Source organism: Homarus americanus, unplaced genomic scaffold (assembly GCF_018991925.1).
Source record: "Homarus americanus isolate GMGI-L3 unplaced genomic scaffold, GMGI_Hamer_2.0 scaffold36188, whole genome shotgun sequence".
NCBI lineage: Eukaryota > Metazoa > Arthropoda > Malacostraca > Decapoda > Nephropidae > Homarus > Homarus americanus.
Window position 1 is genome coordinate 165,619 of NW_024718183.1, and position 19,272 is coordinate 184,890.

Consider the following 19,272-nt stretch of genomic DNA (forward strand, 5'->3'; position numbering starts at 1 on the left):
CTCGCCTTATAGGCCGTATAGATACGTAGTATCTATATATATATATATATATATATATATATATATATATATATATATATATATATATATATATATATATATATTTATATATATATATATATAAAAAAAAAAAAAAAAAAATATATACATACATATATATATATATATATATATATATATATATATATATATACATATATATATATATATATATATATATATATATATTTATATATATATATTTATATATACATATATTTATATATATATATATATATATATATATATATATACAAAATATTATTACATATACTAACATATACATATCATATACATATACATATACACACACACACACACACACACACACACACTATTACACAACACACACACACACAACACACAACACACACACACACACAACACACACCACACACACACACACACACACACACACACACATCTACCCGCACACACAATATGTGTATACACATTTATATATATATATATATATATATATATATATATATATATATATATATATATATATATATATATATATATATTGGTACTCATCGATGGGTGGAGGTGGTAGAGCGATGTTTGGGCCGGGGTTTGATACCAAACAATCTCACTTGTTAACACTTGCCTGAATGAGTGTAGAGTAGTCGCTGGTACCTTTGATGAAGCTGGGTGAGATAATAGGTAGTCTCACGGCGTGTCACCTTTGATACAGTCGTAGTTTTGAGTCGTTGAGTCGTCCAAGCCCAACTGGGTTACTCTTGTAATTGTCTTAGCTTGTAAGTATACACAAGTGTACACAGGTTCTGTTATCTTCATTTGTGGATCCTTGGTTATATTGGATGCTCTGGTAGTTACAGACTACTGAGCATTAGCTATTAGCTTGTAATTAGCTGATAAAATTAGAGAGAGATACAGCCTTGGGAGCTATGCTCACACACGTCTCTTTGGTACGGTGTCTGGCTGTGAACTGTGTGAAACTGTGAACTAGGCCAACCCCTCTCTGTCTGCTTGTAAGGGGGTATGTAATCTATACGTCAACACAGAGATAAGAGGCTACACTCCACAGGCCTACTCTCATGGAGGCCTGGGGACATATATTTATGGGTTGTAACCTGAATATGTGTGAAACTACAAATGTGTGCTGTCCACCCTAGGAAGTGTGACAGAACAAATGCTTATGTAGCTTTATGCTCAATAGTCTGGGTGATAGAATGTATATAATGAATATATATCCTCAGCCCATATTTATATAATACTGATTGATAGGGGCTAGAACAGCGATTGTATGGTGGGTAGTGAAGTTGACGAGGGTAGCGAGTCACTGAGACCTGGCGGGTGGGTCCTCCTCCCAGTTTAAAACCTCCATTTTCGTAGGAAGGCTAATGATCTTACATTGCTTCTTCACAACACTAGCATCAGTAGCACTTGATGGGTGCTTGGAAGCCATTTTGAATTGTTAGAGTACAGTATTTAAAGCAAAAACACTTAAGCATGCATGAATGCTGTGGAAGCCTAACAAAGACTGACGACGCTTGGGTACGCAGTGACGTTCCACGAGTGAGAGGTAGCGTGCCGAGATGTGAGAGCGTAGCGCACCAAGACGTGAGAGCGTAGCGCGCCAAGACGTGAGAGCGTAGTGCGCCAAGACGTGAGAGCGTAGTGCGCCAAAACGTGAGAGCGTAGCGCGCCAAAACGAGAGAGCATAGCGCGCCAAGACGAGAGAGGGTGGCTCGCCAAGACGAGAGAGGGTGGCTCGCCAAGACGAGAGAGGGTGGCTCGCCAAGACGAGAGAGGGTGGCTCGCCAAGACGAGAGAGGGTGGCTCGCCAAGACGAGAGAGGGTGGGCTCGCCAAGACGAGAGGGTGGCTGCCAAGACGAGAGAGGGTGGCTCGCCAAGACGAGAGAGGGTGGCTCGCCAAGACGAGAGAGAGGCCAAGACAGAGGCGCCAAGACGAGAGGTGGGAGAGAGGGTGGCTCGCCGAGACGAGAGACGAGCAGACCAAAACGCTCCAAGACGAGAGAGAGGTGGCTCGCTGAGATGAGAGAGGGTGGCGCGCCAAAACGAGAAAGCGCGCCAAGACTCGCCAAGACGAGAGAGGGTGGCTGAGAGGGTGGGCCAAGACGAGAGCAAGACGAGAGAACCAAGACGAGAGGGTGGCTCGCCAAGACGAGAGAGTGGCTGGCTCGAGAGAGGGTGGTTTCGCCAAGAGAGACAAGACGAGGGTGCAAGACACGCCAAGACGAGAGAGGGTGGCGCGCCAAGACGAGAGAGGTCAAGACGAGAGAGGGTGGCAAGACGAGAGACCGTAGCGAGACTGCCAAGACGAGAGGGTGGCTCGCCAAGACGAGAGAGGTGGCTCGCCAAGAAGAGGGTGGCTAGAGGGTGGCTCGCCAAGACGAGAGAGGGTGGCTCGAGAGGGCTCGCCAAGACGAGAGGGTGGCTCGCCAAGACGAGAGACCGTGGCGCGCCAAGACGAGAGAGGGTGGCGCGAGAGAGGGTGGCGCGCTAAGACGAGAGAGGGTGGCGCGTGACGGTGGCCGAGAGAGAGAGGGTGGGAGACGAGAGGGTGGCTCGCCAAGACGAGAGGTGGGCTCGCCAAGACGAGAGAGGGTGGCTCGCCAAGACGAGAGGGTTCGCCAAGACGAGAGAGGGTGGCTCGCCAAGACGAGAGGGTGGCTCGCCAAGACGAGAGAGGGTGGCGCCAAGACGAGAGGTGGCTCGCCAAGACGAGAGTGGCTCGCCAAGAAGACGAGAGACAGTAGCGCCAAGACGAGAGGGTGGCTCGCCAAGACGAGAGACCGTGGGCGCCAAGACGAGAGCTCGCAAGAGGGTGGCTCGCCAAGACGAGAGAGGTTCGACGCTCGCAAGACGAGAGAGGGTGGCTCGCCAAGACGAGAGAGGGTGGCTCGCCAAGAGAGAGAGGGTGGCTCGCCAAGACGAGAGAGGGTGGCTCGCCAAGACGAGAGACGAGAGAGGGTTTCGCCAAGACGAGAGAGGGTGGCTCGCCAAGACGAGAGGGTGGCTCGCCAAGACGAGAGAGGGTGGCTCGCCAAGACGAGAGAGGGTGGCTCGCCAAGACGAGAGAGGGTGGCTCGCCAACAGAGTCCGTGCCGCCAAGACGAGTCCGGCGCGCCAAGACGAGAGGGTGGCTCGCCAAGACGAGAGAGGGTAAGACGAGAGGGTGGCTCGCCATACAAGAGAGTTTCGCCAAGGCTAGAGAGGGTGACGCGCCAAGACGAAAGTGAGGCTCCGACGCCCAAGACAAGAGAGGGTGGCTCGCCAAGACGAGACCGAAGCGCCAAGACGAGAGAGGGTGGCTCGCCAAGACGAGAGGGTGGCTCGCGCTAAGACGAGAGAGGGTGGCGCGCCAAGACAAGAGAGGAAGCCGCCAAGCTGGGTGACTTTCCAAGACGAGAGACCGTAGCGCGCCAAGACGAGAGACCGTAGCGCGCCAAGACGAGAGACCGTAGCGCGCCAAGACGAGAGACCGTAGAGCGCCAAGACGAGAGACCGTAGAGCGCCAAGATGAGAGACCGTAGCGCGCCAAGACGAGAGAGGGTGGCTCGCCAAGGCTAGAGAGGGTGACGTGCCAAGACAAGTGAGGGTGACGCGCCATAAAAAGTAGTCAGTGACAACGCTAAAAATGATGTTATATCGAGTCGTCGGGACGTTAACCAAATTATTGGTATCTAAAGTGTAGCGACGTTATAATGAAACAACGTTATCAGGGGCAACGTTAAACGAGGACTTGCTGTATCACAATCTTTTTTCTTCTTCTCCTTTATATGCATTTTCTGGGATATAAACAGTAACTTTGAACCGAGTTTAATTCATGTTTAATCAATGATAATCTGGACTTGAATCCTTTATTTTCCAGTAGGTGACCACACATGTTTTCAGTTAGTGGCAGAGCCTTACATTTCACCCTAATCCTTTTAGACTGTCTTGATGTTATATTTTTCACTTGTCACACATCTTGTTGTATGAATCTTCTTAATGAATCTCTATCTTTGTGTCCTAAGCTTTTGTCTATATCAAGGATGCTATGTGATCTCTTGGAGTTCCCTATAGATTGTCTTCTCTTGTTCAATATTGTCGTTGTGTTTCCGTCATTTAACACATCACACAGATTTAATAATATATTTTTTGCTAAAGCAAATAAGTACTGAGTTGCCACTTGATTTTAGTGAGAAACACTTCAGGGTTTTCTCAAAAGGCATACACTTATCCTCCTGTTTTCATGAGGATTACATTCTTGGAAATGGTCGAAAATTCACAAATACTGAATTTAACCCTTAAGCCCCCAGGTTAGGGTGCTGCTGTCAGTAACCGCCCCCCCCTGGGGTAAATAGAGAAAAATCAACTTTTCAAAAAATAAATTTTAACCTTTTTAAATGATAAAACAATAAAAAAATAAGCAAGAAAAACTATATATTGACTCTTTAGAAACTTCCCTGGCAGTGCTGAGGGAGGGAAGTAAGGGGACAGTGTTGTTTTAACAGCTTATGCTCATGATCACTACACACTTAGAAGCTTCTTTTAACTTGCCTTTGCATCCGGGATGGCCAGTAAGGCATATATTTATTGATCATAATACTTATTTGCTATAAATACAGGTGCTCCTCTACTTAAGAATGTTCAACTTAAAAACTTTCAGAGATACAGATATCATCACTGAGGGGGATTACCTGCCAGAACAGGTGTTTAATGTGGATGAGACTGAATTATTTTGAAGAAAATTCCAGATCGAACAAACATTACCTAAGAGGAGAAGGGTGAGCCAGGTTTTAAGGCTGTATTAAAGGGTATAGCTAATCTTTTCATTTTTGTACAATATGTTTGGTATCTACAAGAGTAAAGTTGGACTTACAAACAATTGGACTTACAAACAAGCCTCAGGAACGTAACTTGTTCGTAAGTAGAGGAGCACCTGTAATTCATGTAGAATATTTTATTTGCATTATTTGTCATAAAAAGTGCTTGGCAACACTCACCAGTCGGTCGCCTGTCTGTCTTTGTGTTTGGTAGAGCAAGTAAATAATAATAATTCCACAAACAAATACATTTATAACATAATCATAGCATTATTTTCCTGTAATACTACACTACAATACAACTACACTACTATTAGTGATATTACTTTGATACAACATGGTGAAATGGACAAAAAATTAAACAAACAAAAGTAGGTAATTACATTAAGGAAGCTTCCCTGTGGCCAAGGTGTGGTGTGAAAGGCAAATACTGTAGTCACACTGGAACCTGATAACCAGCTCTGGGCATTTAAACAGTGGCTGGAAAAGGCTCACGTTCTGGAACGTCGCCCGGGACGTAAGGGTTAATACCTTCTGGAAAAAAATCGGTTATGGTATCATGGCTACCAAGTTTATCACTTTGGTCAAATGTTTTAGGTTAGAAATGATAATTGTTTCAGAAATGGTGTTGATGTTTATATGGAGTGAGTTTTTATATTACACATTCATAAATTAAAAAAAAAAATTATCTACATATAATTCAAGTCTGAGTATGTAAATAACATGTAGCTAATATCACTCCAGACAATACAATCTACCCTACTAAAACCAATTTCTCTAATAGAGAGCAAAGGAGTAAAAATAACAATAACTGTACTGTACTGTACCGTATATCTCGGCCTATAAGGCGTCGGGGTGCATAAGACAGCCCCCCCAAAGCAGTTTTTGAGCTCTATTCGCTGTATAAGACCAGTACCCCAAATGTGACACTTACCCACTGACTCATTAGTCCTTTACCAACCATCCTTGGTTTTTTAAAATAAGGCCAATTCACTTCAAGTAATGTCATCAAATGTTACCCGCTGGTGTAGTGTAAACACTAGTGACGTCACTGAAGCGTCTGCTATTTACCGGTAACTGGAACTAATGTCGGTGTCGAGTAAAATTTTTCCATTTACTTGAAATGGATTTACCGATTTATTTGTTTATTTATAATATACTGTAACATATTAAACACACTGCAAGTATTTTCTTTAATTTATATGCTTGCTTCACACGAGACGATCGGTGGTGGGAGTGTTACCTCGTCTCGGTGGTGGGACTGTGTTCCCACTGTTTACCGTACTTTTTTTTTAGTAAGTTCTTTTTTGTTATATTTTTTACTAAAAGTGTTATTTTATGTGGATAAAAATGTTACAATGGACTTAAAACTATAAAAAATCATCTGAGCATGCTTGAAAACATACATATCGACACCAAGATCACCCAGATTGACCAACTACATCAATTTCTATAAGAAAAATCAACTTTTGAAGGTCAATATGGCGGTCACCTTGAAAAATGGTCGCCATCTTGAATTTTTAAATGGCCAATCAGGCAGACTTGACTAGTAACCATTGGAGAATTACCATGCCAAATTTGGTGCTTGTACCACCATTTTCATGATTCTCTTGAAAAATTGCATTTAGCTGCCCCACTAATGTCACCACTCCCATCTCAACATGACACTCGTATACTGAAATATTGTATTTCATAATACATATGACTTTACAAAAAGAAATGTCCACATCTGGTTAAATAACTCTTGTAGATATAATACCAGTTGAATAAACGAAACTAAAAAACTGGAGATTGTAATTACAGTGAAGCCTTGACAACTCCATTATGAAGTTAGGGATTAGATGACGCCAAATACAATCACCTTAATGCACTTTAAGAGAGAGGAGTCAAGGGATTAGATGACGCCAAATTCAATCACCTTAATGCACTTTAAGAGAGAGGAGTCACCGTGCCAGGGCTTAATATTATCCTGGACCCTAGAGGTTGATGACGTATTCAGTGTCGGGCAGAAATACATCGATGTACACAGCACCTGATCCCAATCAACTCCAGTATAGGTGTTAATAATGTAGAGGTGACCAGGTGTGTTGCACGTTGGTAGTGTTGGATGGTGATGCAGGAAAGAGGTAGTGTGTTGAGGGTGGTGTGTGGTTATGACTCACTCCCACAACCCCCCCACACCACTCACACATCCTCACAACACTACCACAACCCCCCCACACCACTCACACATCCTCACAACTGTACCACAAAACCCCCACACTACTCTTACAGCATCCTCACAACACTCCCACAACCCCCCCACACCACTCACACATCCTCACAACTGTACCACAAAGCCCCCACACTACTCATACAGCATCCTCCTAACACTACCACTGCACAACCCCCCACACCATTCACACATCCTCACAACTGAACCACAAAGCCCCCACACTACTCTTACAGCATCCTCACAACACTACCACAACCCCCACACCACTCACACATCCTCACAACTGAACCACAAAGCCCCCACACTACTCATACAGCATCCTCATAACACTACCACAACCCCCCCTACACCACTCACACATCCTCACACTACCACAACCTCCCACACCACTTACACATCCTCACAACTGTACCACAAAGCCCCCACACTACTCTTACAGCATCCTCACAACACTACCACAACCCCCCACACCACATACACATCCTCACAACACTACCACAACCCCCCACACCACTCACACATCCTCACAACACTACCATAATAAAATTAATTATTTCTAGTGTGGTCGACTTCCTACACAAAGACAGGCTATAAATAGCTGTCTTATCTCAACCTCCTTCCTTCCCCCTACATCCCTCTGTTCTCAGAGAGGTCTTGGTAAATAACTTTTGTTTGTTTATTTTCATTGTTTGTCTAATTTATCATGTTGTATCAAAGTAATATTACTAAAAGTTTTAGGCAGCTACCAAATGGGGAGATTCTACTGCCTGGGAAGATATTGGAAGCACAATGTACAGTATTGTCTAATGGTAGACCCTACTTCCATATGGCATCACGAAAATTGTGACCAAGTCTTAGGTTGCTGATTTATCTTTTTGCCTCATTTACACACAATTGCAGAGTTTCAATTGTTTCTCTTCCTTTGACAACACAACATACATACAATATAATGTTTCTCACCTTTGATCTTTTTTCCATTTATTTATGGTTGGTTATTTAAAATAATGCCAATTCACTTCAAGTATTGGCATCAAATTTTACCGGCTGGTGTACACTAGTGACTCACTTAAGCGGCAGTTATTTAATTGGAACTAATGTTGGTGTGAGTAAAATATTTCCATTTACTTAAAATAGATTTGCCGATTTATTTGCTTATTTATTTATTTATAATATACTGTAATACATTAAACACACTGCAAGTATTTTCTTTAATTTATATACTTGTTTCGCGAAAAAGGGAGGCTACCATTATAACTGGTAGGTGATCATTAAGGACCAAACTCCGAATCCATGACTCCATGAAGTGACTTCTGTTCATCATTTATATCCTAAATTTACCACTGTCGGTAGTTTCAAGAATTAACGCAGTCATTTACTGAATATTCTTTGTAAAAAAATAAATTTTAAATTAATTATTTATAGGAGATAAGTATTATGATCAGTAAATATACAGATATGCATTACTGACCACCTCCGAACACAAGGACGGCTAAAAATAGCCACAGGCGGTCACAGTCAAGGTCACTTTCCCTGGTAGGACTTTGTGAGTGGTTTACCATGTTTCCATCACCACTCTTGACACGCAATATTTAAGAGGTAAGAATTTTATACTTGGTGATTAAGACGACCCCCTAACTTTGGGCAGATTTTTTTAATGTTCAAATTCCGTCTTATAAGCCGAGATATACGGTATATACTGTATGACTTAGAAATAAAGAAAATATAATATAAAACTATAAAATGAGAAAATGAAGTGCATAGTCAAGTATATATGGAGTCCGTAAGCTTTACTGTGATGCCGCCGACTCGCCCAAGTCCACCCCCCAGTGTGATGTCATGACATACACAGACACTTCTTGCCATCAGCTGGAAGATGGCCTGGCTGAACAGTGGTGTCACCCAGATGATGGTTTGAGTGTAGAAGGAGCTCTTTTTTTTTGTACATAAAATATGTGCTACTGTATTTTATAAGCTATGTATCAATTTTATTGTTTATCGTACCAATTATCAATAACAAAGTGGTTATATTGCTACTGGTGGCAGACACTGGAATGAATGACTTCAGTTGCATTTGGATTGTTGTACGAGATTAGAATTTTTAATCCTTGCGCCCCGGGTGACGTTCCAGAACATGCGCCATTTCCAGCCACTGTTTGAATGCCCATCAGGGGTTAACAGGTTCCAGCTTGACTATTTGTCTCACAGCATACAGAAGGAAGCGTGGGTGGGCTCAGAGTGGTCAGTAACCATTTCCTAGTCATGGAGATTCGCCCATCATCTTCCACTCCAATCAAGCCTCGCCGCCGAGGGTTGGATGATGGCCAGATAAGGAAAGAACTTTTTGCTGTGAGTGCTGTAGTGGTCGAATCTGGTGAAAGTGGTGAGGAAGGCAGTGATTATGTGCCTAGTGATCCTGATGATAGCATCAAGTTAGACGGTGTATTAGAGACAAGTGAGGAAGAGCATGACGCTGACAGCGAGGCCCAGCCAGGGCGGTGTACACTCACGGCTCAGACACGGGACAATGGATACCTTTGTTTGGTCTGATCGCAGTAATTTTCAGCCAAGCATTCCTGATTTCAGACGATTATCAGGTGGAATTATTCCTGATTTTCATTGTACAGAGGAATCACATGAGATGGACCATTTTTGTGCTTTATTTGATGGTGCAGTAATGGACTTTCTGTACTGTGTACGGATGTTGGTCTCTGTAAACTTGCTTTATGGAGTATCTTTCTAAGAAAACATTCTAAAACAACATGGCACATGCTTGAAAATAGTAGTGTAAGTGTATATGTAAGGTACAAAGTGTCAATACCCACGAGCCCTGGCAGACAGCTAGCTAGGCGTCAGACTGTCACCAACACCACCACATATCCCCACCACCTCGGCACCCTACGCATGGTCAGAGGGAAGCTTCTTGTTAAGTACAGTCATCCCTTGGTTATAGCGCACTTGGTTATCGCGATTTTCGTTATCACGCCTCCATCAAAATCTACACACCTGCCGTTATAGCGCATTTTTCAGGCCGACAATTTGGTTATCACGCAGTTGCCTCCAGGTGTAATGTTAACCCCTTGGTTCACCTACATCTATTGAGGATAAAATCTTTCACCTACAAATTGACAATAACACATTTGCTGTAATCAGACATATCTAGTTGCCTCAACAATTGCAACCCCAGTTGCAATTGCGATTGCAATTTCAAATTCTGAGTCATTACTAAGGAATAACGAAGTCTCTAGTGCACTCTAAGATTGAGAGAAAACGGAGGACTCAGGCGTCCTGAAGCGAGAGAAAACGGACTCCTATGATGGGCGACTCAAATACAGAAAGCGTAGCTACATGTTTTGTGGACTACGGTATTGAGCGTACCCTTTTCATCACTTTGTAATAAACCTAGCCATGCCTATGTGTGTTTATGATATTTACCATAACATTATATATGTATTTAGTGGGTCTAAATGGTCGTAAAATGGGAAACTTTGGGTTGGGTCTTGGGTGCCTGGAACCAATTAGAATAAATCCCGTAGGTTCTGTACTTTCGTTATCACGTTTTTCGTTATCACGCACTCGGCGGGGTCCCAATTAGGCGTGATAACCAAGGGATAACTGTACCTTCTTTTGTTGTTTATTTTTCATTGTTTTCCATTTTATCATGTTGTATCAAAATAATATTATTAAAAGTAGTGTAGTTGTATTGTAGTGTAGTATTACTAGATGATAATGCTATGATTATGTTATAAATGTATTTATTTGTGGAATTATTATTCCGATAATTATTTATGACATACTTGCTCTCCCAAACATAAAGACAGCCAGACAGCCTGGCGATGGACTGCATGTGTCACCGAGCACTTTTTATGAAAAATAATGCAAATAAATTAAATTCTAGATGAATTATTTATAGGAAATAAGTATTATGATCAGTAAATATATGCATTACAGTGGTCCCTCAGTTAACAAAATTTCGGTTAACGAATTACCTTCCATAAGAATCTTCATTTCGGTTAACGAACAAAAATTCGGTTAACGAAATTCTTACAAAAACATGTCAACATGTTTTGGCTTGCTCACCAGCTGGAAGATTAGTCCGCCAATACAGTAATCGGTTCTAGGGCTTATATTCGTTTCCATTGGAGTAAATATCATGAAGGTTGTGTTATTCAATATTTTTCCAAGTTTTATATTAAAATTATTAGTCATTTTATCACTTATTTAACATAATTACAGTATAGGGAACTAGTTTTTGGTGCACCCATCAGCCACTTCACTCACCCACCAAGGCGTCAGTTTGTGTCTCTGTTCAGTGGAGGAAACATCTTGCTTTTGGGTCTCTTGAACACAGAGTATTTTTACGTTTTTACAGTACAATTATTGGTCATTCTGAAATTTATTTAAACATATTGACATTATATAGCACAGTGCAGGGTTGATTTAAAGAAAATAATCTTGAATTACACCTAGTGAACTTAAAATTTTATTGGTGAAATGACAGCATCAAGTATTGGTCCCCTGAAAGGTGATTTCTCCTCCACCCCCACTTCCTTCTCTCCTCCACCTTCTCCTCCACCCCCACTTCTAATTCCCATCATCATCATCAACCAGGAACCTTCTACATGCACACATCAAAGTAAGTGTACTTTACTGCATTTTTTTTTTTTGCTTTGTATGTACTTTTCTGAGCTGGAATCAAGTACCGAATATCCCATTGAAACAATGGGTTCGGTTAACAAACGACCTTCTGGAACGAATTGTGTTCGTTAACCGAGGAACCACTGTATTGGCCATCTTGGACACAATGACAAGCGGAAAAATTACCTGTATGTGTGTTGTGACCGTGAGCTCCTAACGTAAAAAAAACAACTTTTCCTCTTATTTACCTCGTCACTGAGGCGCCACAAAAGTTTCTAGAGAGACATATAGTTTTTCTTACCGTATATATCGGCCTACAAGGCGACGGGGTGTATAAGACGACCCCAAAAATGTTCATTTAAAAAGTAGCTTTTGAGCCCTATTCGCTGTATAAGACCAGTACCCCAAATGTGACACTTACCATTGGGAGCTTACTGGCCCAGTAGTCCTTTACCAACCATCCCATTGACCAGTGCTGTTTACACATCCTTGGTTTTTTAAAATAAGGCCAATTCACTTCAAGTAATGGCATCAAATGTTATCGGTTGGTGTAGTGTAAACACTAGTGACTCGCTTAAACGTCTGTTATTTAACTGGAACTAATGTCGGTGTCGAATACAATTGTTTCATTTACTTGAAATGGATTTACTGATTTATTTGTTTATTTATTACATCCTGTAATATATTAAACACACTGCAAGTATTTTCTTTAATTTATAAGCTTGCTTCACGAGACACAATCGGTGGTGGGACTGTTCCGACTTTACACCAGCTACAATATTCTAATTCAATAGTGTTTCATTAGGATTTGAGTGAAAAAGATTACTGTACATACTTACTACATACATTTATTACACAAATATATATATATATATATATATATATATATATATATATATATATATATATATATATATATATATATATATATATATATATATATATATATATATATATATATATATATATATATATATATATATATATATATATATATATATATATATATATATATATATATATATATATATATATATATATATATATATATATATATATATATATATATATATATATATATACATACAGTCAACCCTCACTTTACGCGGTCCCACATTCCGCGTTTACGGTGCCCTGCCAGAACCCAGGATGCTCACATTCCGCGGTGGGTGTACCCCTTTACACGGGTGAAGTATAATTTTTTTATTTAGCTCATAAAATTCATACAAATTATCCGGCCAGAATATAATTTACATTGCTGGAATTCTTACAATTTGATGATCATTTTGAATATAAACATCATAGATTTTGCATTAGACATACAAATTTTAGATATAATGTTTACTCTGAGTAAATATGTTATCTTTTGTGCAAAATATATGACATTTATATTCAAAATATTCCTGGTCTTACAAGGAATCCAGCAATGTCAATTATATTATCCTAACTTTAGTCTGATTTATTATTTATTACTAAAAAGGTAAACAGTCTGGTATTCCCACACAATCATCTGGTAGGGAGGGATGGTGGGGGGTGGGAGGGAGGGAGGGACCGGTGACCGACCACCTGGCACCAGGGTGTGAAGAATATTATTTTTTTTATTAACTGAAGATATTTGTTTTAGCTCATAAAATTCATACAAATTACCTGGCCAGAATATAATTTACATTGCTGGAATTCTTACAATTTGATGATCATTTTGAATATAAACATCATATATTTTGCATTAGACATACAAATTTTAGATATAATGTTTACTCTGAGTAAATATGTTATCTTTTGTGCAAAATATATGACATTTATATTCAAAATATTCCTGGTTTTACAAGGAATCCAGCAATGTCAATTATATTATCCTAACTTTAATCTGAGGTATTATTTAATACTAAATGTTAAAATCTAGTTTTTTCACCCAACCTTTCCCTTGAAGGGAGGATTGGTGGGGGGGGGAGGGTTGGGACGGACCGACCATCTGGCGCTTGGAAGAGGGGGAGGCAAGGTGGGGTACTTTGATTGACAGATAGTGTTGCGAAGAAAATTTTTTTTTTTATTAACTGAAGATATTTGTTTTAGCTCATAAAATTCATACAAATTACCCTGCCAGAATATAATTACATTGCTGGAATTCTTACAATTTGATGATCATTTTGAATATAAACATCATAGATTTTGCATTAGAAATACAAATTTTAGATATAATGTTTACTCTGATTAAATATGTTATCTTTTGTGCAAAATATATGACATTTGTATTCAAAATATTCCTGGTCTTACAAGGAATCCAGCAATGTCAATTATATTATCCTAACTTTAGTTTGAGGTATTATTTATTACTATACCTGGTTTTCCTCCGAAAATTTCTCAGAGAGGGAAGAGCCAGGAGTGTAGTGTGAGAAGAGGGGGAGGGAGTTGAGTCCATTATTTGAATGGACATTAACTTGGCGACTGTATTTCTCTATTTCTCTTAAGTATTAATTGTGTGCATGTACCATCATAAAATTAAGATGTTATTTTTACTAGAACATAGGTATTGTGTTGGAAAAAGTGGAGTTTGGGGGTCAGCTGGTCTCTATTTCATTTAATCCCATATGTTATGTTATTCACTTTACGCGTTTCTCACTTTCCGCGGTACCCTGTGGGTTACATTAACCGCGTAAAGTGAGGGTTGACTGTATATATATATACTGTATATATATGTATATATATATATATATATATATATATATATATATATATATATATATATATATATATATATATATATATATATATATATATATATATATATATATATATATATATATATATATATATACACATATACAGTGACCCCTCGTTTAACGAACGCCTCGGTTAACGAAATTTCGGTTAACGAACTGCCTTCCATAAGGATCTTCAATTCGGTTAACGAACAAAAATTCGGTTAACGAATTTCTTACGAACCGACCTCAACATGTTTTCGCTTGCACTGGCCGGGCAACCAGCTTTAGTATCAGTCCGCCAATACATTAATCGGTTCTAGGGCTTAAATCCCTAACTATTTTAGTAAATATCAAGAAGTTTATACTATTCAATAATTTTAAAAGTTTAATATTCAATTTAATAGTCATTCTAACAATTATTGAACATAATTGAAGGTAAAGTGACTAGTTTAAAGCGCAGCATCCAGCCTCTTAACACAGCAAACAGGCGTTAGTCTCTCTCTGTTTTCACTGGAGGTAACATATTGCTTGAGACTCTTCAACTAAACTCTTTTTTTCTGTGTTTCCATGCAAATTATTGGTCATTTTGAAGTATATTTTACATATTGACAATATATAATGCAGTGCAGTGTTGATTTAAAGAAAATAATCTTGAAATACACCAAGAGAACTAAAATTTTATGGGTGAAATGGTGCCATGGGGTGACTTCTCTTCCACCCCAATGCCTTCTCTTCTTCCTTCTCCTCCACCCCCATTGTAATTCCCATCATCATCATCCAGGAGCCTTCTACATACACACCTCAAAGTAAGTGTACTTTTCTACCATTTTTGTTGAATTTTGGAAATTTTCGGTGAGCTGGAACCAATTACCCAAAAACCCATTGAAAAAATGGTTTCGGTTAACGAACTTTTGCAATCAACCATTCTGGACCAGGATTGGTCAGTAACCTAGGTCACTAAAATATATATATAATATATATATATATATATATATATATATATATATATATATATATATATATATATATATATATATATATATATATATATATATATATATATATATATATATATATATATATATATATATATATATATATATATATATATATATATATATATATATATATATATATATATATATATATATATATATATATATATATATATATATATATATATATATATATATATATATATATATATATATATATATATATATATTCACAATATTTTATAATCGAGTCATGTACTGAATATTCTATGTAAAAAATATAAATTTTAAATGAATTATTTATAGTGCGGTCAACTTCCGACAAAGACGGGCTATAATAGCCTTCTTATCTCCCTCCATTCTTACCCTCTGTTCTCAGAGAGAAGGTCTTAGTAAATAACTTTTGTTTGTTTATTTTCATTGTTTTTCTAATTTATCATATTGTATCAAAGTAATATTACTAAAAGTTTTAGGCAGCTACTAAACAGGGAGATACTACCTCCTGGGAAGATATTGGAAGCATAATGTACCATATTGTCTAATGGTAGACCCTACTTCCATATGGCATCACGAAAATTGTGACCAAGTCTTAGGTTGCTGATCTATCTTTCTGCCTCATGTACACACAATTGCAGAGTTTCAATTGTTTCTCTTCCTTTGACAACACAACATACATACAATATATTGTTTCTCACCTTGATCTTTTTTTCATTTTGCATTTATTTATGGTTGTTATTAAAAGGCCAATTCACTTCAAGTATGAACAATTTTACCGGTTAGGGTAGTAAAACACTAGTGACTCACTTAAGCCTCTGTTATTTAACTGAACTAATGTCGGTGTGAGTAAAATATTTCCATTTACTTGAAATAGATTTACCGATTTATTTGTTTATTTATTTATTTATAATATACTGTAATATATTAAACACACTGCAAGTATTTTCTTTAATTTATATACTTGTTTTCGAAAAAGGTAGGCTACCATTATACCTGGTAGGTGAAGTTGACCAGACATTTATGGTGATCTATAGGACCAAACTCCGAATCCATGACGTGACTTCTGTTCATCATTTATATCCTAAATTTACCATTGTTGGTAGTTTCAAGAATTAACGCTGTGCTTTTCTGAGTATTCCAAATGGGGAGGGGGTGGGGGCGGTGATGATAGCAGCTGTGTTTATTACCGGGGTATATTGTTTTACGTATGTTAGACAGGTTTATAATACATTTTTATTATTTTAATATACTGGTAATCTTCATTTTAATCCCGCTTCCCAAACGTAAGTTTCAGGATAAAATAATTATGGTAGGACCTTGTGAGTGGTTTACGATGTTTCCATCACCACTCTTGAAACGCTAAACACCAATATTTAAGAGGAAGAATTTTATATCTGGTGTTTAAGACGACCCCCTAACTTTGGGCTGATTTTTCTTTTTGAGATTTAGGCGTGAAATAGGTAAACACTGGTTTGGAAACAGAGTAGTGGATGAATGACAGTTACCAAATATCATCATTAACTTCTAATACTGGAATTGCTTCAAACATAGGTTGGATGCTCATATGAGCAATAGGGGTTGGGTGTAAACGGGACTGCCCAGTATGGGCCAATAGGCCCGCTGCAGTTTCCTCCATTCTTATGTTCTTATGTTCTTATGTTTTAAAATTAAAATTGGTTAAAAAATTATTTTGAAAAGTTGATTTTTCTTGTTTTTACTCCCGTGTGGGGGGTACTGCCAGAGCCACCCTAGCCCGGGACATAAAGGTTGAACAGGTCCAAGGGGATAAAGTTCAGATATTTGAAACATGCAGATACTGTAGTTGAAATTTGGATAAAAGGAATTGCACTGTAATTTAAATTAAGTGTACAACATTGTAAAATTTAAGACATTTTGTATAAAGTGGTATGACATGAATAGAGAGGTTGTTGGGTGTGACTGGGTCAGTACTGGAGGAACCATATTTTACCAGGGAGCAAATATTAATTCTGGTGCCCAAGATACTCTGTGGTGCAATGTATAGTACCTTATACCTAAAACATTAAAAGCAGTACCCTCCCTCCCTTCCTACGTCCATATACTGGGTGGAGTGAGAAGGAGAGGATGGTGCAGCAGCGAGAGAACTGACTAACCTCCAGTGGGTGCAGGAGGTACGCATCTGCCTATGATCTGTCAAAAAAATTCTAACGGCCTTGCAACTTTTGAATAAAGGGTCACTAATATTTTTTCATAAATAAATGAATTTGCAAATATGGGGGATAAGTGTAAAATAAAAAAGAAGCAGCAAAATAAAGTAGGAACTAATGGGAAAAGAATAATATATATTACAATAAGATAGCATTCTTTAAAATTAAACTAATGTATTTTTTTTTCTTATCAGGCTCATGAAGCAGCAGAGAGGATTGGCTACCCTGTATTAGCCTCGGCAGCTTATGCTTTAGGAGGCCTTGGCTCTGGATTTGCTGACAATTCACAGGAACTTGCTAAACTAGCAACATCAGCCTTTGCTCACTCACCTCAGCTTATTATAGGTTAGATGGATTTTTTCACAAGTAATAAGTTGAAGAAAAGACTCAAACAGTTAATACCAGAACTTCATAACTGGAGGTTCAATTATGAATGATTAGGCATAATGGAGTAATTCCTTCACTTATGATTAAAAATGAAAAGTATTAGCCTTGGATATTGTGTTAGTTTTAAGTTCATTTAACAGATTAGATTTTGTGAAGTGTGTAAATGTTTAGAGATGCAAAAGTTATTTTGTTTTCAAAATGCAGTTACCTAAATATATTGTTGAACTATACTGTAGATACTGTTTTTAAATTATTTCAATTGGGTAAACAAAATGCTGAACATGTTCTATATGATTTTATTGTATAATCATATCTAAGTTTATCTTTTTGACAGACAAATCACTTAAAGGATGGAAAGAAGTGGAATATGAAGTAGCATGATGCTTTTGACAACTGTATCACGGTAAGTATTTGAATTTTTCCTTGCATTTTATATTTACCCTGGAAGACAGGATAGGTCATTGGGATTCACCTGATAGTGAATTTTAAATCTGGCTGGATACCAGATTTGATAGATAGTTTAAACATTCCGTCCTGGATTATTCGGCAGAATAGAATAATAGGTAGTTTATGTTGATTTCAGAATAAATAGTTTAGGGTAACTACAAGTCTACACCTTCAACCCCCCCAACATCAACCCCCCCAACATCAACCCCCCAACATCAACCCCCAACATCAACCCCAACATCAACCCCCAACATCAACCCCAACATCAACCCCCAACATCAACCCCAACATCAACCCCCAACATCAACCCCAACATCAACCCCAACATCAAACCCCCAACATCAACCCCCAACATCAACCCCCAACATCAACCCCAACATCAACCCCCCAACATCAACCCCAACATCAACCCCCCAACATCAACCCCAACATCAACCCCCAACATCAACCCTCAACATCAACCCCCAAACATCAACCCCAACATCAACCCCCCAACATCAACCCCCAACATCATCCCCCAACAACAACCCCCAACAACAACCCCCAACAACAACCTCCACCCAGCATCAACCCCCACCCGCATCAACCCCACCCCGCATCAACCCCACCCGCATCAACCCCCACCAAGATCAACCCCCACCGCATCAACCCCCACCCATCAACCCCCACCCGCATCAACCCCCACCCGCATCAACCCCACCCGCATCAACCCCCACCCATCAACCCCCACCACTCAACCCCCACCCATCAACCCCCACCCGCATCAACCCCACCTGCATCAACCCCACCCGCATCAACCCCCACCGCATCAACCCCTACCCGGCATCAACCCCCACCCGCATCAACCCCCACCCGCATCAACCCCCACC

At 39.2% G+C, this 19,272-nt stretch overlaps 1 protein-coding gene across 1 annotated transcript in view; it reads left to right on the forward strand.

Annotated features, from left to right (window-relative positions):
• The window catches only part of LOC121859232 (CAD protein-like), a gene marked incomplete at its 5' end in the record, with an annotated part of 317,185 nt that overhangs the window by 108,879 nt on the left and 189,034 nt on the right, over positions 1-19,272 (forward strand). Inside the window, 3 exon segments of the mRNA XM_042355968.1 lie at positions 17,764-17,914; positions 18,291-18,330; positions 18,332-18,359. Coding sequence (XP_042211902.1) covers positions 17,764-17,914; positions 18,291-18,330; positions 18,332-18,359 — 219 coding nt within the window.